Genomic DNA, 23,532 nt, shown 5'->3' on the forward strand with positions numbered 1-23,532 from the left:
GGTGGGTTCCAGATCCCATCGTAACCGGTATGGCTTTAGGCAGTGGAAATAAAAGAGGTGTCATCTAGCCATACTTCTGGAGGAGAGGAGTTGGGAAGGTAGATGGCTGGGTAGATTCCAACAGTTTTCCTTGTGTTTATCTAAGCATGCTGTGGCCTAGAGGTGGAGCTCTTGCCTCACAATCAGAAGGCTGTGAGTTCAATCCTAGGTAGAGGCAGATATTTCTCTCTCTGAGCTTGAGCTGGATATAACTCTGCATTGGTGACAGGCAGGGCATCTGGCCATTAAAACACTCTGCCATCTCCATTCAGTTGCTCAGACTCCACCCTGCAAGGAATTATGGGATCATTAAAAGAAGATGATGATCTAGCCACACTAAGAGCCAAGGTGGCGCAGTGGTTAAATGCAGCACTGCAGGCTACTGCTAGATCAGCAGTTCAGCGGTTCAAATCTCACCGGCTCAGGGTTGACTCAGCCTTCCATCCTTCCGAGGTGGGTAAAATGAGGACCCAGATTGTTGGGGGCAATATGCTGACTCTCTGTAAACCGCTTAGAGAGGGCTGAAAGCCCTATGAAGCGGTATATAAGTCTACTGCTATTGCTATATATTCTGGAGAAAAGGAGTTGGGAAGATAAATAGTTGAGTAGATTCCAACAGCTTTCCTTGTGTTCATCTGAGTTGTGCTTTAACTGTTTTTTTCCCTGTTACTCTCAAGCCAGTCCAATTTTATTAGGAGATTCATTTGGGGGTATATCTTACCCCCAATATCTTGATTATGGATCATAAGGCTAGTTTGACCCACAGATCACTTCCATCAGACTCTGATGCTAACAGGAGAACTTTTTGTTCACGTCAGGAGGGGCAAAGAGCTGATTTACTCACTCCTGCCATACTCCTAAACAGAATAGGATCAGCCATTCTGTAAAGCTGGTTGTCAAGTCATAAAGCACCCCTGGCCTGCTCTCGAGTTGCCATAGGCAGGAGGAGGGGAAAACTGACGCAGCAGTACAGGAGCCACAAACAGAAGCACATTCCATGCATACCATTCTCAAGGCTGTGTCCTGGGTTACCTGCAAAAGCCGGAGGGACGTGACCTTTACAGCCTGCGAAAGTGCTCCTGTTGGAGAATGTGATTTATGACACACCCTGGGAAAGGTGGGGGGAACAGGGTCATAGATGAGCTGCAAATTACGTGGTGCAGAGTTGACTTCTCTCAGGTACGTGCTGACATATGTTGCTCCTAATAAATAACTGGATTTCTTTTGAAACTTGGCTCGAGGCTCATGAGTTGATTGGGGCATCTGTCGGAACCCTGACACTGGTAGAAGTGCATTAGAGGAGTGATAGTTGTAGTCTAACCTGTGTCATTTAAGGCTGAACTCAACCAAGTGGTGCTAAGTTCTAATGACGAAAAGTATATTTTAGGCTGAGATGCTAGTTGGTGTTTCACAGATCGTCACCAATGTATGACCACCATGGAGCCCAAATTTTAGGTTGCTAAGCAAGACAGTTTGTAAGTGAGTTTTGACCCATTTTATGAGCATTCTTGCCATGGTTGTTAAGTGAATCACTGCTTTTAAGTCAGTAACATGAAGTCTGGCTACCTATTGGTCTCCGGATACGCTTCAGGGTGCTAGTTATTACTTATAAAGCCCTACATGGTATTGGACCTGGGTACTTGAGAGACCGCCTTCTGCCGATTACCTCCCACAGACCCATTCGATCCCACAGATTAGGCCTCCTCCGTATTCCATCTGCCAGCCAATGTCGGCTGGCGACTACTCGGAGGAGGGCCTTCTCTGTGGCTGCTCCGGCCCTTTGGAATGAGCTCCCCGTGGAGATTCGGACCCTCTCCACCCTTCGGGCCTTCCGGACGGCCGTGAAGACCTGGCTGTCCCAGCAAGCCTGGGGTTGAGTTCTCCCCCCCTACTCGAATTTGCTGTGTCTGTTGTGCTTTTAAATTGTTCGTATTGTCTGATTGTTTTTGTCTTACTTTTTGTAATTTCTCCTCCCTTGGCTTTTGTTCAGCCGCCCTGAGTCCCTTCGGGGAATAGGGCGGCCTACAAATTGAATAAACTCCAAACATGGCTGTTAAGTGAATCTGGCTTCCCCATTGATGTTCCTTCTCAGGAGGTCACAAAAAGTGATCACATGATCCCGGGACATGGCAACTGTTATACATACATGCCAGTTGTCAAGTCTCCCAATTTTGTTCATGTGATCACGGGGATGTTGCAACGGTCGTAAGATTCAGAAGGTAGACCCTCCTATGTATGTCTATGGAGATTCTCCGTCCTCCAGATTACAGTTGTCCCAAAGTTGCTTTTTTCAGGAGGCAACTGGACTTTCTGTTTTTTTCTTTTGAAGACATTTCACTTCTCAACCCAGAAGTTTCTTCAGCTCTGACTGGATGGTGGGGGAATGGAAGGATTTATAGTCCTTGAAGTCATCTGGTCATTAGCACTCTCTCTGAGAGTCATTGAGGCCACCTGGAGGTTTATCTCTGTCCTCAGGGTCACCTGAGGAGTGCAAATGGGGGCGGAGCCTTTTTGGCTGCAGGATGTTTTTTTGCCATGTGCCGATGCTCTAAAACAGAGGTGTCAAACTCGCAGCATTACGTTGTCGTCACGTGACGTATCACAACTTTTTCCCCTTTTGCCAAACCAGGGTTGGGCGTGGCCAGTGCGTGACGCATCTGGCCCATGGGCCTTGAGTTTGACATACCTGCTCTAAAAGGATGCAAATGAACAAGAGCCGAGGTGGCACAGTGGTTAGAGTGCTGTACTGCAGCCACTTTAACTGACGGTTAGCTGCAGTTCAGCAGTTCAAATCTCACCGGCTCAGGGTTGATTCAGCCTTCCATCCTTCCGAGGTGGGTAACATGAAGACCCGGATTGTTGTTGTGGGCAATATGCTGGCTCTGTAAACCGCTTAGAGAGGGCTGAAAGCGGTATGTAAGTCTAACTGCTATTGCTATTGCTAACAGCTATCTACAGGGAACATAAATCCTTCCGTTCCCCATCATTCAGTTAGAGCTAAAGAATATTTCTTGGATGAGAAGCGAAACATCTTCAAAAGAAAAACTAGAAAGTCCAGTTACTTCTTGAAAAAGCACCTTTGGGGAAACCATGGACCTGGATGACTGAGAATCTCCATAGACATACATAGGAGAGCCTACCTTTGAATCAACTGATATAAAGTCCCCCAACTTCTTGCTTCCTTGAAAGATTTTCAGGTTGCTTTTGAAAAATGCAACCCACATCTCCAATGCTTGAGCAGGCAATAGGAGTGTGTTGTGGGAGCAGATTTGGACAGCGAGGAGGTTGGGGAGGAACCTGGGCCAGCCCTGGAGTCTGGGGAAGGCTCTGAGGAGGGCTCTGCGTCGGAGGCAGAGAGGGGGCCAGAGCCGTATGCCAGTTCTCAGCTGCCTTCGGAGTCAGACGTCAGTGAGGCAGAAGAACAGCTGGAGCCTGTTCCCAGTGTGTGCATGTGCCGAGTTGCCAGATGAAGCGAACAGCTAAGGAACAGGGGTCGACTTGGGAGTAAGGCCACAGGTGGACGATGAACGGCCCCTCCCAGAGGGAATAAAAGAGGAGCGAAAGGGGAGTGGAGTTTGCAGGAGACAATTAGTTTGCTTAATTGGTTCGTGACTCTCTAAGACTCCTTGCCAGGTTTTGCAGATATCGGCCTGGCAGCTCTCCAAGCCAGATAAGATCTGTGACTGTAAATCCTCCTTTGAAAGACTTTGCTGGATGTGAAGGAGCACAAGTCACAGCCAATTAATAAAAGGGTTTTTTTGTTGGGACAAAGAGTTTGCATCATGCTTTTGGGAAGCCTCGGTCAGAACAAAGACATCCATAGTTTATTTTAGTTTTATTTTCTAGAGCATTGGCAACTTATTCATCTGATTTTTGAATACACACATCCTTTTTTTTTTACAGCATCTATTCCTTAGGAATAAGTGAGCTTAGTAATGTTTGGAAGTTATGTACATGTGTTGTATGCTGTTTTTGTTTCTCTAGACTTATGAAATCAAAGAAGAAGGGGGACTTGTCAAGAAGCTGTCATTGATATTGCAGAAATTAGCAGAACCATTGCAGCCTAAAGTGCCAGAGCAAAATACCACTAGGATGAAGAATTTATCTTATCCGTTTTCCAGAGAAAAAATATATTTGTGAGTATTTGATGGGGGTGGGTGGGGGCTGATCAGTGGTGGGTTTCAAAAAATTTTTTGAACCTACTCTGTGGGTGTGGCCTCCTTTGTGGGAGTGGCTTGCCGGTCATGTGACCTGGTGGGAGTGGCTTGTCGGCCATGTGTTTTGTTCTCTCTCTCTCTCTCTCTCTCTCTCTCTCTCTCTCTCTCTCCCCCCTCCCTCTCTCTCTCCTTTTGTGTCTCTGTCCCTTTTTCCTTTTTTCTTTCATCTCTCACTTTTTCTTTCTTTCTTTTTTCTTTTTTTATTTCTTTCTTTCTTCCTTTCTCTTTCTCTCTCTGTGTGAGTCTGTGTGTGTGTGTGTGTGTGTGTGTGTGTGTGTGGTGGGTTTCAAAAAATTTTGGAACCTCTTCTGTAGGTGTGGCCTGCTTTCTGGTGGAGCCTCTTCTAACTGGTTCAGTAGATTTGACGAACCGGTTCTACCGAACTGGTGCGAACTGGTAGGAACCCATCTCTGGGGCTGATGGCACCGATGAAGTATTTAATCCAAATTACTTCTGCAGAAATGCTAATCAAGCATGGCATAGAGAAATGTTTTTCAAACTTGGCAACTTTAACATATGTGGACTCCAACTCCCAGAATTCCTTAGCCATTCTGGAAGTTAGAGGTTAGAGATTCAGCCAGTAGTGGAAATCGCAGGTGTGCCTGCCCAGCCCCACCCACCTACACTGTCCTATTTTTGAGGCCGGGCACATGCCTGGAAGACATGCACACAAGCAAAGCGCATGCGTGGAAGGCCGGGCGCATGCGTGGAAGGGGCACGGGCAGCCCACGAAGCAGGTGGGCACGCATGGCGAGATCTGGTAGTAACAAAATGTGAAACCCACCACTGATGAAGTTGATATAATTTAAAATTGGCAAGTTTGAAAAAATACTGATTTACTTTAGAGGGTTGCTTGCAGTGGTGGGTTGCTAATCCCGTTCCAACCGGTTCGGTTGGAACGGGGGCGGCGGCGTCCTCGTGCACATGCGCAGTTCACGCATGCGTCTTAGCGCCTGCGTGATGCACCAACTGCTCACGGAGAATCGCGCAGGCGCTGTATGTGCCATGCGCCTGCGTGGAAGCACAGAAGCCTTCAAAGACCGGTAAGGAGCGCGGGTGGGTGGGTGGGCCCTTCGCCGTTCCCAGAAGTTACTTACTTCCGGGTTCGCCGACCAACCGGTTCGCAGGGACCGCCGTGAACCAGTTGAAATCCACCCCTGGTTGCTTGGGTATCACAGAGAGGAAACGCCAACCATTGGATCAATTAAAGAATATAAAGGTTGGTTGGTTTGGTTTGGCTTATTGGATTTATATGCCGCCCTTCTCCCAAGGACTCAGGGTGGCGTATGACATTAAAAAAACACATATTACAAAAGTTTTAAAAAAATTGGATAGAATATCCAAAAAACAAACCCAATTAAAAATTAACAATAACATTAAAAAAATTCAATTAAAACTAACAAGAATCAATAATTTATTTTGTTTTGTTCAGGCCAGGCTGGCTTGCTGAAAAGCCAACTTTTTAGGGCGTGTCGGAAGGACTGGAGGTCTGGGATTATACGAAGCTCCGGGGGCAGATCATTCCAGAGGATGAGCATTCCAGAAGATGCTTAGCATCCTTTTCTAAGCCATACAAGAAGAGAGAACTTTTTATTTATATTTCTTTTGGACCCAGTGAGGCTCCCGGGAAGAGAATTTGTTTAAATAATAATAATATTGTTTTTTTTAATTGAAGTTTAAAAATCCAAATGCAAAAAAACAATACCTAATTAAGACAAATTAAGAAGACAAATTTAAAATATATATTAAAAAGAAAAAGTGAAAAGCGCAGAGAGAAAAAAGAAAAAGAAGGAAGGAAAAAGGGGAAAATATATATAAAAAAAACTTTAGAAACAAATATACAGGTAGTCCACAATTGAGCCCCAAATTTATGTTCCTAAGTGAGACATTTGTCATAAGTGTGAAAAATGATCCTGTCAGTTTTTCAATGCAGTTGCAATTTTGAACAGTCACTAAATGTACTATTGTAAGTCAAGGACTCTCTGTAAAAAGAAATTACTTCCCCTTTCATCAAGACATTTACAACAACTTAGCGCATTCTCTATTATTTCAATCAAAAATCGCTTTATCTTAAACCTCATCTTTTATCTATTAGCAAATAACAAAGCCTCATAATTCAATCTTATTCACCAAAATTCATTACGTTAACAGAAATAATAATTTAAGTATGTATGTATATAAATAAAATAGCAACATATAAAAGGGACACGGTGACTCAGGGGCTGAGTTTGTCGATCAGAAAGGTCAGTAGTTCGGTAGTTCGAATCCCTAGCGCCGCATAATGGAGTGAGCTCCTGTTCCTTGTTCCACTTTCTGCAAACCTAGCAGTTCGAAAGCGCGTTAAAAAATGCAAGTAGAAAAATAGGAACCACCTTTGATGGGAAGGGAACAGCGTTCTGTGCGCCGTCGGCGTTTAGTCATGCCAGCCACATGACCACGAAGACGTCTTCGGACAGCGCTGGCTCTTCGGCTTTGAAACAGAGATGAGCACCGCCCCCTAGAGTCAGGAACGACTGGCACATACATGCCAGGGGAGCCTTTACCTTATGTATATAAAAGAAATAAAACTCTTTCAAATTTCTCTCCTTTACACAATATCTTGTCATTTTCTCTAGAGACACAGAGGGAGGGAAAAAAAAAACCTCTTTTCATGCTATAAACAAATCTTTTAAAATCTCATTGTTAAGCCTTAATCAAAGAAAATTCCATTAGGGGCTACCCAGAATAATAACATATTAAATTTTTTAATCTTTAATCTCTTCAAATGATGTCCCATAAATTAATTTCTCCTCTTCTCTTCATCCTTCTCATTTTTAATATCATAGCATATGATTTTCTCTAAAAATGCAAGAAAAACACATATTTTCCCCATATTTTATCTATAAACAAATCGTTAAAGCCTTTTATTGTTCAGAAAACCCATTAAAAGCTAAGAGGGAAAAAAATAACCAATCCATTTTAACCTCAGTCAAAGAAACCAACTTTTGGGCTTGAAGTAAATCATGTTTATTGTTTCGTAGTATATCAGAACCTGTGTCTTCTGAATAAAAGGGACACAGTGGCTCAGTGGCTAAGATGCTGAGCTTGTCGATCAGAAAGATCAGCAGTTCAGCTGTTCGAATCCCTAGTGCTGCATAACGGAGTGAGCTCCCATTACTTGTCCCAGCTTCTGCCAACCTCGCAGTTCTAAAACACGTAAAAAATGCAATTAGAGAAATAGGAACCATCTTTGGTGGGAAGGTAACAGCATTCTGTAGGCCTTCAATGTTCAGTCATGCTGGCCACATGACTATGGAGACATCTCCGGACAGCGCTGGCTCTTCGGCTGTGAAATGTAGATGAGCATTTCCCCCTAGAGTCTGGAACGACTAGCACATATGTGCAAGGAGAACCTTTACCTTCTGAATAAAAATCACCTTTATGCTGTTCTATAGGGTATTACATGACCGCTTATAATGTCACGGAACTGATTTTTTTCCCCCTGTTCTTTTCACATTTCAAGGTACAACATTCAAGATAAAGATACATTTTTTGACAACGGCACTCGCAGTCGAATTGTAAGTAAATCCGCAAGAAAGTTATTGTTGAATTATGGCTTAGAATGCTTTCCATCACTTTAGCACAGGGGTCGGCAACCTTAAACACTCAAAGACCCACAAAGGTCCTAACCAGAAGTCCCCCGTTCAATTCTGGAGCCGACTGAGAGTCCAGTTGCCCCACCATAGAGTCTCCTCCAAGCGTGGCATCCCATTTCCTCTGCTGACCGGAAGTCTGGTTCCCCCCACCATAGAGTCTCCTCCTAGTGCGTTGTCCTTTTTCCTCTATCTGTCCTAACTAAAAGCTCTCTCAATTGTGGAGCTGCATGCAGCTCCAGAGCCACGGGTTGCCGACCCCTGCTTTAGCAGATAAGAGAAACAAAGAACGTTCCTATTTCAAAGTGCTGATTCAAATGCGGAGGCTCAGAATTTCAGCTAGTCGCAATAGCACTTAGACTTATATACCACTTCACAGTGCTTTCCAGCCCTCTCTAAGTGGTTTACAGAGTCACCACATAACCTCCGACAATTTGGGTTCTCATTTTACCCACCTCGGAAGGTTGGAAGGCCGAGTCAACCTTGAGCTGGTCAGGATCGAACTGCTGGCAGTCACCCTGCAATACTGCATTCTAACCACTGCGCCCCCAGGGCTCTGTAATATCTGTGCCAGAATAGAGCTGGAAGTGACCTTGGAGGTCTTCTAGTCTAACCCCCTGCTCAAGCAGGAGACTGCATACCATTTCTCTTCTTAAACACCTCCAGTGATGAATGTCTATGGAGATTCTCAGTCATCCAAGTCATGGTTGGTGTTTTTTCAGGAAGCAACTGGACTGTCTGGTTTTTCTTTCAAGATGTTTTGCTTCTCATCCAAGAAGAAGCGAAAGGTCTTCAAAGAAAAATAAGGAAGTCCAGTTGCCTCTTGAAAAAGCACCTTTGGGACCACTTTAGTGATGAAGCACCCACAACTTGTGAAGGACTGGTAGAACTTCTCCCGAGGTTCATGGTTTACTGAAAATAATGGTCTCCTTCCATGTTGTTTTGTGATACATCTTGAAGTCAGGCATCTTTAAGGGTTGATATCCCCCTGGAATATTGTAAAACTGTGCTAGCTTTTACAACAAAGGAAAGCTTTTACAGTAGAAGGAAAACTTTCTCTTCAAGTTTTCATAAAGGTTCGTCCTTCTTCTACCCTTCTTCCCCTGAATGTTTTTCAAATTTTATGGTACATTCTTCTTTCTTCTTTTTGTACCCGTTATTACTACGGTGAAATGCAATAAATAAATAACTATGAATCACAGCATTATGGCAAAGTGGTAGTCAGAATTTGGGTTATATTAGGGCTTAAAGCGACATGGTGGCTCAGTGGCTAAGACACTGAGCCTGTCGATCTGAAAGGTCGGCAATTCGGCGGTTTGAATCCCTAGCGCCGCATAATGGAGTGAGCTCCTGTTACATGTCCCAGCTTCTGCCAGCAGTTCAAAAGAAGGTAAAAAAAATGCAAGTAGAAAAATAGGAACCGCCTTTGGTGGGAAGGGAACAGCGTTCCATGCGCCTTCGGCGTTGAGTCATGCCAGCCACATGACCAAGGAGACATCTTCAGACAGCGCTGGCTCTTCGGCTTTGAAACGGAGATGAGCACCGCCCCCTAGAGTCAGGAACAATTAGCACATATGTGGGAGGGGAACATTTACCTTTAGCTTTAGGGGTTTTTTTAAAAAACCTACATTGATTGATTAGCTTCTGCTGAATTTTGAAGAAGCATCTGCAAGTGATTTTTCTTTTTCTCTTTCTGTTCTTTCCCCCCAAAATATAGGTACGTGAAATTTTGAAGCGCACATATAGTTCAAAAGCCAAAAACAGCATGGGTAAGAAAAAGCTTGAATTTTAAATGTCGCACCGGTATCTTTTAACCATCGTATTGAACATGCTAGCTTCTTGCAAAATACAGGCAGTCCTCGACTTACGACCATTTATTTAGGGTCTGAAACTGAAACAGACTGTTTGCTGTTTGCTGCAAGGTGGCAAATTGCTGGGAGGCGGAGGCCAAAGGGCGGGAGCCACTGGGTGGGCGGGGCTACATTCAGTGTATAAGACACACCCAAATTTTCACCCTCTTTTAAGAAGGAAGAAGTGCGTCTTATACTCCGAAAAATACTGTATATATTTTCTCTCCTCCTGGATTGAAAAGTATAACCCCAGAAAATTGAAATATTAACCATTGGAAATGCCAGCCTGATTCAGACTACTAATTTCTTGAATAACCGAAGGGAGGACTTCCGTATTGTAATATCAGCCTGTCCCTTTTTCTCCAAAGAAGGCTAGCAAAGGGCTAAGGATGTTTGGCTGATGGAATCATTTCTGGTTTTGGAGGCCAGCAGTCATAAAACTTGAAAAATTGCCCAAAATGGAATCATTAGGTATCTTGGCAGAGTACGAACAGATTCACTAAATGACAGTGATGTTGTTTGGGTTTTTATGGGCAATATTGGGGGTTATATTTTAATATCACTCCTTTCCATGAAATGGTAATTTATATATATAGGTGTGTGTGTGGTGTGTGTGTGTGTGTGTGTGTGTGTGTGTGTGTTCTCACAAAAAAGAATCATGTCTTTTAGCATTCAGTAAATATTTGGCAACTGCATCAGTTTTTAAGTTATGGCGCTTTTTCAATAGCAGCATAACTTCCAACTGTGCTTGTAAATCTTATTAAAATGAAGAATGAAGATATAATTGTAGTTAAAGAGCATCTTGAATATTTTTTTTTTGGGGGGGGGAGGATCAATCAGCTGAATTTAAGTTTGGATTCCAAAACTCAAATTGTTGGCTACAATTTAACGTTACATTTTCAGGGACAATATCTTGATTTCCTCCTCCCCCAAAGTTATAATAATTTGGAAAATTAATTTCAGCTCTAAATTTAAGCTCTGATAATCTCTTGAATGACCTTATTCTGCTGAAAGGCAGGTAAAACACACACACACACACACATACACATACACACACACAAATAATACAAAACAAAACAATACTGATAATATCCTAATTTGTACCTTTTTTAGGTATTAACACATTAATAGCAAATAATGTTTATGAAACAGCTTATCCTCTACATGATGTAAGTATACACTTTTAATCCTAATTTTTATGAGGATTGAGTTTAGAATGAGAGTGTTGTTAATATTTGTTTCATAGTGAATTCAGCATGGTCCCAAATATTATGCTGGGGAACAAAGACGTGATGGGGGGGAGGTCAACTTATTTTACAAACACCAAAGGGCAAGACAAGAAACAATGGATGGAAATTAACCAAGCAGAGAACCAATGTAGAACTAAGAAGAACATTCCTAATAGTTAGAGCAATCAACCAATGGAATAGCTTTACTTCAGAAGTTGTGGGTGCTCCATCATTGGAGGCTTTCAAAGAGAGATTGGACAAACCATTTGTCTGAAATGGTATAGGGTCTCCTTCTTGAATAGAGGGTTGGATTAGAAGACCTCCAAGGTCCCTTCTGACTCTATTATTTGATGTTCAGTTTCTTTGGTATGGCTGGCAGGGAGACTGGCAATCTATATTTATATAAGCCAAATACCACTCACTCATCACAAAATCTCCAGAACTGTAATGCCTACAAACTTGAAATTTGGCACGTATGGTTCCTCTTGGCTTCTAGGTGCTCACTAAGAAAGGATACTTTGAAATGATCATCAAATCATTAGTATTTCTTATACAGTAATTAACACAGTCTAATGCTAAGGAATTCTACTCCCCCTCCCCACCTGAAAAGAACTCTGTTCCAACTGCCAGTTGCCTTATATTAACATGCTCTGATGCTAAGGAGTTAGACATTCTACTCCCCTTCCCCACCTGAAAAGAACTCTGTTCCAACTGCCAGTTGCCTTATATTAACGTGCTCTGATGCTAAGGAGTTAGACATTCTACTCCCCCTCCCCACCTGAAAAGAACTCTATTCCAACTACCAGCTGCCTCACATTCTGTTACCTCAGTTCAAACTGGCAGATGTTCCACTCCTTCACTCAGGAGAGGCCTGGGGCTCCTTACAGTACTAAACATCGGTACCTCACCAAAATGTCTATGCCTTCCACCTATGGAACTGTTTCCAGACTCAGGGCAGTGGGAGCGATATTCCCTTATGTGTTTCAATCACCGACCACCACCGAGCCAACAGATTGAGCCGGAGTGAACCAGATTTCTCCTGCATTGCCCGATCACATAGTTTTGTCACAAAGCGCTGGTATCCAGCTATTATCTTTATATAGTGTGAACTGCTAAGGAAGGGCCTTAAGGATCAAAGCCTTGGGAGAAACTTAAGATTTGCCATCAAATACTACTTTTAAGGCAGGAAGGAGAGGCCTTCTCTCTCTGCCTCAACAAAGACAGTAAAGAAATATTCCTCCCTATCAATTTTCAATTTGATATGATAGCACCGCTACAGGCTCTGTTTCTTCAATACATTCTATAATGTATTGCATCTCATTAACACCATCTCCAACCATCCTCCAATTAGATCTATGCTTCAGGAAGTCTTCGGGGTAAAGCACGATAACGAAGGCACGATTAGAAGGTGATAAAGTGGAGAGGGATATGGGAAAATCCAGTTATTAATATTGCCTTTGGAAGTTGCTCAAGGAAATCGCGATCCGTAAAATACTTTGGGGAGTTTAAGAAATCTAGGTCAGCGCTTTCATTTTAGGAGATAAAGAGGAAAAAAAAATACTCTTGATAGTTCTGCCAGCAATGAGAAATAAGTTTTGATCTGAACCGCAAGCCAGTTATTGGGGTAGAGTAAAGAGCAGTTTTTACAGACGGTGCTCGGCAGTGGTGGGATTCAAATAATTTACCAATCAGTTCTCTGCCCTAATGACCAGCTGGGTAGGCGGGGCTCGGTGGTCATGTGATCATGTGGGCGTGGCCAAGTCAATGTCACTCAGGTCGATGGGCATTTTGCCTTAGTTGTTACAATGGTAATAAGGGTTAACTGGAGAGGCAGTTTCTGTAAGCAGGGCAAGAAAGATTAGGCTAGAAACAACACCAGAATGTTTCCTCCCTGCCTTCCTTACAGGATTAGCCCTGTGAAGTGGGAAAAAACAAAATAAGATTTCCTCCAACAACCGGTTCTCTGAACTACTTAGAAAGTTACCAACCCATTCTCCCGAATAGGTGCGAACTGGCTGAATCCCACCACTGGTGCTTGGCTTAAAACATTTCAACGTACAGTTTGATGTCACCATTAAACGTATATTTTAACACGTGTCATTGATTTTTTTTTCTTCCCAGGGCGAATACGAAGGTGAAAGCAAGGACATGAATGAAAGGAAGGTAAAATATTTGCAGCCTCATTTGGGTTGGTACAAAAATTATAACTACGGATTAGTGGTCAATGCAAACAGGTCTTCTTTAGGCAAAGGTGCTGCCAAAGCAGTGGTGGGTTTCAAAAATTGTTCGAACCTACTCTGTGGGTGTGGCCTCCTTTGTGGGAGTGGCTTGCCACCCATGTGACTGGATGGGAGTGGCTTGCCGCCCATGTGACCGGATATGAAGATGCCGACAACACTTGTCAGAACCACCTTAAATTACCTCACACACAGCACTGGCATGTATAAGAATATGATGTAAACTTGTTTTTTAAAAGGCATCTTTGGTTTGCGTGAAAACAACTTCAACACACGCAATGTTCTGATTGCACCACAAACGCAGTCGTCATCCTTACCTTTCACAGAGGCACTGAGTTTCATAAATATGAGCATGATAGTGTAGAATAATCATATCCAAGGACCAGTGGTGGGCTTCAAAAAATTTTGGAACCTCTTCTGTAGGTGTGGCCTGCTTTCCGGGTCCACTGGTGGAACCTCTTCTAACCGGTTCGGTAGATTTGACGAACCGGTTGTACCGAATAGGTGCGAACTGGTAGGAACCCACCTCTGTGCCAAAGCTTAAGTTCTCCTGATCTTTCACAGCTGATGGATCTTGATAGAGATTGCACAAAAGGATATTCCATTATTCTGGCGTCAGTGTATTATTATGTAATGCAACAATATGAAATTACTGCTGCCAGATCTTTAACTGGCGTTGGCTTTGCCATGCATCACCCTCTTTCCAAGAACCCAACACACAGTTCCATTCGTTACCGGTTTTCCGTATCGATGTCACTCATATTAACATAGTTACTAATTATACAGATTACTATACTATGTATTATATACTCATTTAAATTATAACGGTATTTACAAATATATACATTTCTCTCTCTTTTTGATATAAATCGTACATATTCCTTATATAGTAGCTTTACGTCTATCTTTCAGCCAATTGTACCATATACTCTAGATTTTATAATACTCCGATTCTTCTTCATCCTTTAATTCCATGGTTAACCTATTTATCTCTGCACACCAGTGGTGAGTTTCAATTTTTTTAGGACCTCTACTGTAGGTGTGGCCTGCTTTGTGGGAGTGGCTTACTGGCCATGTGACTGGCTGGGAGTGGCTTGCCAGCCATGTGACTGGCTGGGCGTGGCCAACTTGTAAAATGTGGTGAAACTACTTAACAATGCTCTTTCTTAGCAACCAAAATGTTGGCTCAGGAACTCTGGCATTTGAAGCACGCAAGTCTTAAAGCTGTCAAGTTACAAGAGCCTTGCGCCCCTAACCCTTTAGGAAAAAAAAACCCAGGGGTGTTCAAACTTGACAGCTTTAAGACTTGTGGACTTCAACTCCCAGAATTCCTCCTCTCGCTCTTCATCTTGATGATGTGCAGATGGGTGGGGGGAGGGAGCTGGAACCGGTTCTAAACGGCACTGTAGATTTGTGGAACCTCTTCTATAGAAGATGTTAGAACTAGCAGGAACCCACCCCTGCTGCACAGTCAAGTATCATTCTCCTTTCTTCTTCCTTCCCCACTTTTCCTTCCTTGCTCTCTTCCCAACTTTCCTTCTTTTTCTTTGGCTTTCCTCTTTCCCTTTCTCCTTTCCTCTCCCTTCTTGGATGCTCAAATGCAAAAGGGGAAATTTTCAATGACTTTTTCAACTACACGTGCCAACCAATTTTTCATTACTGGCAATACGATCGACTTTTACAGATGTGGCAGTGAATAATTTTAGCAACTATGTTATGTCGTTGTTTATTCTTAGTCTGTGTGAGTTTCATTTAACTTTTTGTATTCGTTTGTCAAAGTATAAAATACAAAGGAAAAAATGGCATGAAAAGTAAGAAGAGAAGGAGGGAAAAAGAAGGGATATGTTGTAACAGGAGGAAAAAGGAAAAAAAAGGCACTGACATCTGACTCTCTGTAGCACAGTAGAAAGTAATAACATCGCAGCTGCAACTTTTTGCTTTTACACAACAGTAGATACAAGTCATTTCTATAACAATAAGCCCGTCCAGCTTACAAAAACAAAACCAAAGTTTTGTGTGTGTGGCAAGCTGAGAAACGAAAAGATGCCTGCGACATCCTAAGCATGTTTCGAAGTTGACACTCCTGCGAAGTCTAAGAAGGAAGAGACTTCCTTCTGGGGTGGCGCAGTGGTGAGAGTGCAGTACTGCAGGCTACTTCTGCTGATCACCGGCTGCCAGCAGTTTTGACAGATCGAATCTCACCAGGCTCAAGGTTGACGCAGCCTTCCATCCTTCCGAGGTGGGTAAAATGAGGACCCAGATTGTTGGGGGGCAAGAGGCTGACTCTGTAAACCGCTCAGAGAGGGCTGTAAAGCACTGTGAAGCGGTATGTAAGTCAAAGTGCTATTGGTAGTGCTATTCCTCTGTGAAAGGGAGATTGTTGTGCATCAGTGCAACTGTTCTCTGGACAAAAGAATACTCAAAGAGTAGCTAAATCAGAAGGACTACTAGGACATAAGTGGGATGGATAGGATGTTGGAGGAGGACATCTTTAAGTTGCCTGGAAAAATATCCCAGTTGCACTGCTCTTCTTTTTATCCTCTGGTGAAGTGTTAAGCATCAAAAGCATAAAAGGTTCCCCCACCCCTCCCCAACCCTTGAAATCCTGCATGGATTGCTGACATGTGTTCCCCTCACAGGGCTGTGAAGCTCTGACTGTAGATTTTCTGGGCATAAGATCATCTGTTTTCTATCTGAACCTGAATAGTTCCAGGCTTCAATTTCCTGGATGGCCCAGATCGGATTTAAAAGGAAGAGAGAGACGGTTTTCTCCATCGCTGTTTTCTAACGACGTCTCCTTTCGCTGGTGTCCCCTTTTAAAATCCGAATGCAACTTTTGTCCCCTGCCAGCAATGCAGTGGTGGCCTCCACTTTCTTTCCAAGGTGGACGGCAGGTCATCTGGCTTGCATTACCTTGGAGAGGAAGGGCTGTGGGTTAAGATTTATGGACCGGCTCATCGGGCAAAAGGTGAATCCTATGAACTTCTTCACATTTGCATTAGGGGAAAAGAGCCTGTGTGATAGAAGCAGTCCAGACAAAGGAACACGATGTGCAGCTCATGTTCTCCAAACTAATGTTAATTTAGCTCCTGAGATATTTACTTGAGCAAAGTCAGAATCCCACATTCACTTCATTTAAAAGATACGTCCTCGTAAAGAAAGAGGGGAGGACATCATAAACCAAAAAACTAATACTACATATGTGATCATGTTATACAATTATCATTGTTGAGTTCTACTCCCGCCTTAGGCATGAAAGCTGGCTGAATGACTTTGGACCAATCACTAACAGACTGAGTGTTCTAGTCCCGCCTTAGGCATGAAAGCCAACGGAATGACTTTGGACCAATCACTAACAGACTGAGTGTTCTAGTCCCGCCTTAGATATGAAAGCCAACGGAATGACTGGACCAATCACTAACAGACTGAGTGTTCTAGTCCCGCGTTAGGCATGAAAGCCAACGGAATGACTTTGGACCAATCACTAACAGACTGAGTGTTCTAGTCCCGCCTTAGGCATGAAAGCCAGCGGAATGACTTTGGACCAATCACTACAGACTGAGTGTTCTAGTCCCGCCTTAGGCATGAAAGCCAGCGGAATGACTTTGGACCAATCACTACAGACTGAGTGTTCTAGTCCCGCCTTAGGCATGAAAGCCAGCGGAATGACTTTGGACCAATCACTGAGAGACTGAGTGTTCTAGTCCCGCCTTAGGCATGAAAGCCAACGGAATGACTGGACCCATCACTAACAGACTGAGTGTTCTAGTCCCGCCTTAGGCATGAAAGCCAACGGAATGACTTTGGACCAATCACTAACAGACTGAGTGTTCTAGTCCCGCCTTAGGCATGAAAGCCAGCGGAATGACTTTGGACCAATCACTACAGACTGAGTGTTCTAGTCCCGCCTTAGGCATGAAAGCCAGCGGAATGACTTTGGACCAATCACTGAGAGACTGAGTGTTCTAGTCCCGCCTTAGGCATGAAAGCCAGCAGAATGACTTTGGACCAATCACTGAGAGACTGAGTGTTCTAGTCCTGCCTTAGCCATGAAACCAGCTGAGTGACTTTGGGCCAATAACCAGGAGAGTTTGAGTTCTAGTCCCGCCTTAAGCATGAAAGCCAGCTGGTGAGGGAGTAGGAATGGATTTCCAGAGGAAAACAAATTGCAGAGTACAGGAACCATTTGCACCACTCAGGTGACCCTGAGGACACAGGTAAAACCTCCAAGTGCTTCAAAGACCCTCTAAAAAGATGCAAATGACCAGCTGTCTGCAAGGAGTATAGATCCTTCCATTCCCCACCATCCAGTCAGAGCTGAAGAAGCTTCTTGGATGAGAAGCGTAACATCTTCTCAAAAGAAAAACCAAAACTCCAGTCGCCTCCTGAAAAAGCACCTTTGCAAAAGTCGTAAAATCAAATCAGTCCTGATTTTTATGGCCATCAACACTTTTGACTCTGATGGCCAGGCTCCATTACGGTCGTAATTTGAGGACAACCTGTACCATTATTCTGATTGATCATACGGCAGCTTCTAAGTGTCAGAGTGACTTAGTGAGCGGGGTTCCCATTGACAGTGCTATAAAAGACAACGGATGATGATATTCCAGACAGAGAGAGAAAGAGAGGAAAAAATCAATTTGGTTTTATGTAACAAGGCTACTTCACGTATGAATAATAACGTGCATCGCCTTTTGCAGATCGTATTCTCGTTCCAGGAATTCGACATATTCAGAAAGGACTCATATGGGCTTATTATTATATTTAGAACCCAAGGCCAAATAGAAAAAAGAAGTCTCGGGTTTGAATTCACATCTTTTGTGGCTTAATCCAGAATGGAATCAAGTGCTAACATTTCCTTTGTTGCTAATTGTTGGTATCGCTATGAAACAGGGATCAGGTGTGGTTTGGTGCGAAGAAAGAGACAAAATCCAGATTCTCTCTGTGTTTGTTTGTTTCTCTCTCTCTCTCTCTCTCTCACTCTCACTCACTGTCTCTCTCTCTCTTTCACTCTCTCTCTCTCTTTGTTTCTCTCTCTCCGTCTCTCTCTCTCTTTCTCTCCCTCTCTCTCTCTCTTTCTCTCCCTCTCTCTCTCTTTCACTGTCTCTCTCTCTCTCTCTTTCACTCTCTCTTTCACACTCTCTCTCTTTCACTGTCTCTCTCTCTCTTTGTTTCTCTCTCTCCCTGTCTCTCTGTCTCTTTCTCTCCCTCTCTCTCTCTTTCTCTCCCTCTCTCTCTCTTTCACTGTCTCTCTCTCTTTCACTGTTTCTCTCTCTCTCTCTTTGTTTCTCTCTCTCCCTGTCTCTCTGTCTCTCTCTCTCTCCCTCTCTCTCTCTCTTTCACTGTCTCTCTCTCTTTCACTGTTTCTCTCTCTCTCTTTGTTTCTCTCTCCCTGTCTCTCTCCCTCTCTCTGTGTGTGTTTCTCTCTCTCTCTCTCTCTTTCTCTCTCTCTCTCTCTCTCTCACACACACACACGTTTATTCACCTGAACAAAGATGGGTCTTCCCATAAGACTGGAATAACCCTGAGCACGGTTTATAGCGCGTATACATCGATTTCTTACTTTTATTTGGTTACATAAGAGGAAGTCAGCAGGCAGCCGATAAGCCAGTTATGGCAAACCTTTTGTGGCTCGCGTGCCAAAAGCGGGGGGAACGCAGGGGAGTCGTGCGCGGGCGTGCCACACTCATAATGCTATGTGCACGACCCCAATGCGCATGCACGCACGACCAGTTCTCCCCACCCCATTTTTTGGTGTGCTTTTTTCACCCTCCCCAGGCTCCAGAGGTTTTATAGGAGCCTGGGGAGAGTGAAAACAGCCTCCCCCACTCCCTCCAGACGCCCTCCGGAGGCTTCAGGAGCTTCCCTGAAGCCTCCAGAGCATGAAAAACCGACCCCTTGGGCAAACTAGAAGTTCAGGAACGGACTTCCGGTTTGCTCTTGGGGTCGTTTTTTGCCCTCCAGAGCCTTCAGGGAAGCCTCCTGAAGGCTCCAGAGGGCTAAAACCGGCCCTATCAGCAAACCGGAAGTATGTTCCTGAACTTCCAGTTTGCCGGTAGGGCTGTTTTTTTGTGCTCTTTCGCAACGGAGAAAATGCTGCAAAGAGATAAATTGCTGGGAGACAGAGACCAAAGGGTTGGGGCCAGTGGGTAGATAGAACTACATTCGGTGTATGAGATGCACCCAAATTTTCACCCTCTTTTAGGCGGGTAAAAAGTGGCTCTTATATTCTGAAAAATACGGCACAGTGTATTAAAAGATGAATTTACCATAAATGGTATAGGTGGATGGAGGAAAGAAGCAAGAATCAATGAAGGAATATAACAAAACTCAAAAAATAATAGTTATGAGTAAAATAAGAGGGTTAAGAAGGGTGAAATCCAAATGAAATACAATAGAAGGGGAAATAATATAAGGGGAGCGGTATCGATTGGCAATTGCTATTAGAAAGAACAGGAAGCTCCTGTTCGTATTGTAGTGTATAAATGTGGTGTACGTCTAAGTTTTGTGTGTGTGTATTTTACATGTTTGTTAATAAAAATCTTTAAAAAATAAAAGATGAATTTACCAATGCACAGAGACCTCCTTTTTGTGGCTAGTACCATGTCTACCACTGGCCAATTGTGTAACACTATGCAATCCTTACCTGTTTTTGTCTGTTTTCCTCTTTTTCTCTTAGCTGTTGTATCGAGAGTGGGCACGATATGGAGCATTTTACAAGTTTCAGCCTATTGACCTCATAAGGTAAAACTCCCTTGGTTAATAGATAGCTGTGATCCTCTCTATAATGCGTGTCGCATAAAACTACTGGGTAATAGGATCTCGCAAAGTTGCCTCGCTTTTTACATCATTATCATTGTGGCTGTTGGAGTGATGCGGTGGCCTAGAGAGGTAGGCCTCACCATCAGGAGGCTGTGAGTTTGGAGGCTCCTGGAGGTTCAGTGGGTTGAGATGATCAGCCAGTTCCAGGCCATAATGCAGTCCCACTGGAACGAGTCCCTCTGGCTCTTTGCCACCAGCGGTGCTTCCCTCCAGCTGGGTGGGTATGGCTAGTTGGTCATGTGACTGGGAGGGTGTGGCCAACTCAATATCACTCACGTTGAGGGGCGCCTTGCCGACCTCTACTCACCCTTCCCCTCCCAGCCACTCCTCACCTCCCCGCCCGGACTTTGTAGGGCCCCAACCGGAAGCAGTTGCTGGAACTAAGCAGCCACCATGAGAAAAAGTTGGCAAAACAGCTCAGTTCAAATTGGATCTGGCCGAGAAGAAGGCTCAGCAGAAGCACCTCACTGGGGACTAGGAGCATAGGCTTTCCAAGCAGAGGGAAGACCTGCGGGAGTGCAAGGCCAGGTACCGGCGCCTGGAGGCTCAGTAGGCTGAAATGCTCAGCCAGTTCCAGGCCATGATGCAGTCCCACTGGAACAAGGCCCTCTGGCCTTCGCCCAAAGCCCCACACCAGGAGGCTGAAGCACACCCCAAGTCAGAATTTCTGCCCCCCTCCAACCCATATAAAAAGACCCCGAAGGGGGAAACTCTCTGCAGCAACACAAGCGTTCATTGCATGTATCCATCCCAGGGACCGTAGTTTGAGGAACCCTGATTTAGTGAAGTATAAAAAATGCAAATATTTTTTCTGCAGACCACTGATATTTTCTCACGGACCACCAGTTGGTGACCATTGTTCTACATAACAAAGACCTACCCCCTTCAGGGCAGACCCCTAGTAGGAATTGCCCATCTCACCACATGGCACCCGGGAAGATTACATCACCCAGCAAGTCTGGGAGACAGACAGCCTACAGTTAGCTAAGAACCCCCATCCCCACCCCTGGGAGTCTGACCAACAATCAGAATACATTTCTTACACAGGAACAGGAAGCTCTAAGGCAGGGCCCAAGAGAGTGTATAAAACTCACGCTCTCCAAGCATCTCTTCCCCTTTTCCCCCAGGACTTCAAACCATGTGGTCTTGTCCACCATTAAAACCATCTTTCCAAGCAGCCACCATGTTTCCTGTGTCTTTCTCCCCACTTGGATCTGAACCAGTGGTGGGTTTCAAAAATTGTTCGAACCTACTCTGTGGGTGTGGCCTCCTTTGTGGGAGTGGCTTGCCACCCATGTGACCGGATGGGAGTGGCTTGCCGCCCATGTGACCAGATATGAAATTATGAATTAGTACTTAGGTCGGTCCAAGTATCTATTCAGAAACTCTGGCATTGAAGCATGCGAGTCTTAAAGCTGTCAAGTTACAAGATCCTTGCACCCCTAACCCTTTAGCAGTGGTGGGTTTCAAAAAACTTTGGAACCTCTTCTGTAGGTGTGGCCTGCTTTCCACGTCCACTGATGGAACCTCTTCTAACCGGTCCGATAGATTTGATGAACCGGTTCTACCGAATAGGTGCGAACTGGTAGGAACCCACCTCTGATCTGAACCCCAGAAGGACATTTCTTCCAAAAAATCCCAGAAAGGATCTCTCCTTTTTTTTAAAGTCAAACCATTATTATCATCCCATTCCAGCATTTATGAGCCGTGTCGGATCAGCTCACAATCCCGAGAAAGAAAGATTTAAATAGCGTCCATCTCCACCGACAATTTTTTTCAGGTTGCTTCGAATCAGAGAAACCATCATAAATTGTAGGGCTGAATCTCTATTGTCGCCTGTTGGCCTCTACGCTGATCGACAGGCTGATAAATTAATGACACCATCCCAGAAAAATATAGATTTTTTGTTTTTTGGTGTGGGAGAGAAAAGAGGAGGCTTAGAATTAACGGGTAAAAGGATTAAGGCAGGTTTTTCTGTATATTAATCCCGTATAGCTAGATGAGCTGGCTGACCTTGTCTGGGTTTTAAATCTAATCAGAGTCTGGCCTGGTTAATCCTTGGATAGTTGATTCTTGGGGGAAAATCCCAGGGCTGAAGGCTGCAGTAGGAAGTTGGAGGGGCGGGGGTGAATTATCTCTGTTTTATAAGCAAGAAAAGCCCATCGGGTGCCTGCAAAGTCACCAAGAGTTAAGGGCAACTCCAGACATCTTCGCTTTAAAGAAAAAATGGTGAGGAGAGCAGAAGATAAACAGAATCGCAACATAAATTTGAAGTTGCTTGATGCATAGAACATAGAAAAATAGAGTTGGAAGGGACCTTGTATGGCTTCTGGTCCAGCACCTGGCTCGAGCAGGAGACCCAGTACCACTTTAGATAAATAATTGTCTAGGCTCTTTTTTGAAAGCCTCCAGAGGTGGAGTGGGGTGGAATGGGATGGGATGGTAGGGGAGGAAAGGGGAGAGGAGAGGAGAGGAAAATGGAATAGAATGGAATGAAGTGTAGAGCAGAGCAGAACAGAACAGAACAGAACAAAACAGAACAGAAGTATGGGATGGGATGGGATGGGATGGGATGGGATAGAATGGAATGGGATGGGATAGAATGGAATGGAATAGAATAGAATAGAATAGAATAATTGGCTGGCCTGAGGTGGAGTGGAGTGGAATGGAATAGAATAGAATAGAATAATAGAGGGGAGGGGAGGGAAAGGGAAGGGAAGGGAAGAGAGAATAGAATAGAATAGAATAGAACAGAACAGAACAGAACAGAACAGAACAGAACAGAAGGCTGGGATGGGGTGGGGTGGGGTGGGGTGGGGTGGGGTGGAATGGAATGGAATAGAATAGAATAGAATAGAATAGAATAGAATAGAATAGAATAGTTGGGAGGCACCCTGGAGGTCTTCTGGTCCACCATCCTGCCCAGAAGGAGTCCCTATATCATTCCAGACAAGTGGCTGTCCAGTCTTTTCTTAAAAGCCTTCAATGATGGAGCATCCATAACCTTTGAAGGCAATACGTTCCATTGATGAATGCTTCTCCGTTATAGCATAAAATCTCCAGAGAAACCTACAGGAGCTGTGCTTTCTGAAAAATGCGTCCACATATTTTTAAGGGAGATCAATTGTGGCAAACTGCACCTCATCTCTTTACCTGTGTGTTTTGTTTCCTCCCGTTAGAAAGTATTTTGGAGAAAAAATCGGAATGTATTTTGCCTGGCTGGGGTTATATACAGAATTTCTCATTCCATCCTCTGTCGTTGGGATTATCGTATTTATGTACGGGTGTCTGACCATTGAAGAAGATGTTCCAAGGTGAGGCGCCACCTGCTAAATGGGCTTTGTCCCCAAAAATATTTTAAGGTATGGTCTTTGTTTGGTGTTTTGGGCTTCAGCTGGAGGAAGACCTATTAAGAGCATGATATTCTGACCCAGGCTTCCCCAGCAGCACGAAGCCAAGTCCTTGTCCTGATAAACCCCTTTTATTTTATTTACAGTGAATTCCTC

At 44.1% G+C, this 23,532-nt stretch overlaps 1 protein-coding gene across 1 annotated transcript in view; it reads left to right on the plus strand.

Annotated features, from left to right (window-relative positions):
- Positions 1–23,532, plus strand: part of ANO2 (anoctamin 2) — a 110,370-nt gene that overhangs the window by 27,342 nt on the left and 59,496 nt on the right. The window contains exons 3-9 of the mRNA XM_032221874.1: positions 4,024–4,175; positions 7,759–7,813; positions 9,606–9,657; positions 10,852–10,907; positions 13,089–13,130; positions 19,884–19,948; positions 23,206–23,340. Coding sequence (XP_032077765.1) covers positions 4,024–4,175; positions 7,759–7,813; positions 9,606–9,657; positions 10,852–10,907; positions 13,089–13,130; positions 19,884–19,948; positions 23,206–23,340 — 557 coding nt within the window. The remainder of the gene's footprint in view (positions 1–4,023; positions 4,176–7,758; positions 7,814–9,605; positions 9,658–10,851; positions 10,908–13,088; positions 13,131–19,883; positions 19,949–23,205; positions 23,341–23,532) is intronic.

Source organism: Thamnophis elegans, chromosome 7, assembly GCF_009769535.1.
Source record: "Thamnophis elegans isolate rThaEle1 chromosome 7, rThaEle1.pri, whole genome shotgun sequence".
NCBI classification, from domain to species: Eukaryota; Metazoa; Chordata; class Lepidosauria; order Squamata; family Colubridae; genus Thamnophis; species Thamnophis elegans.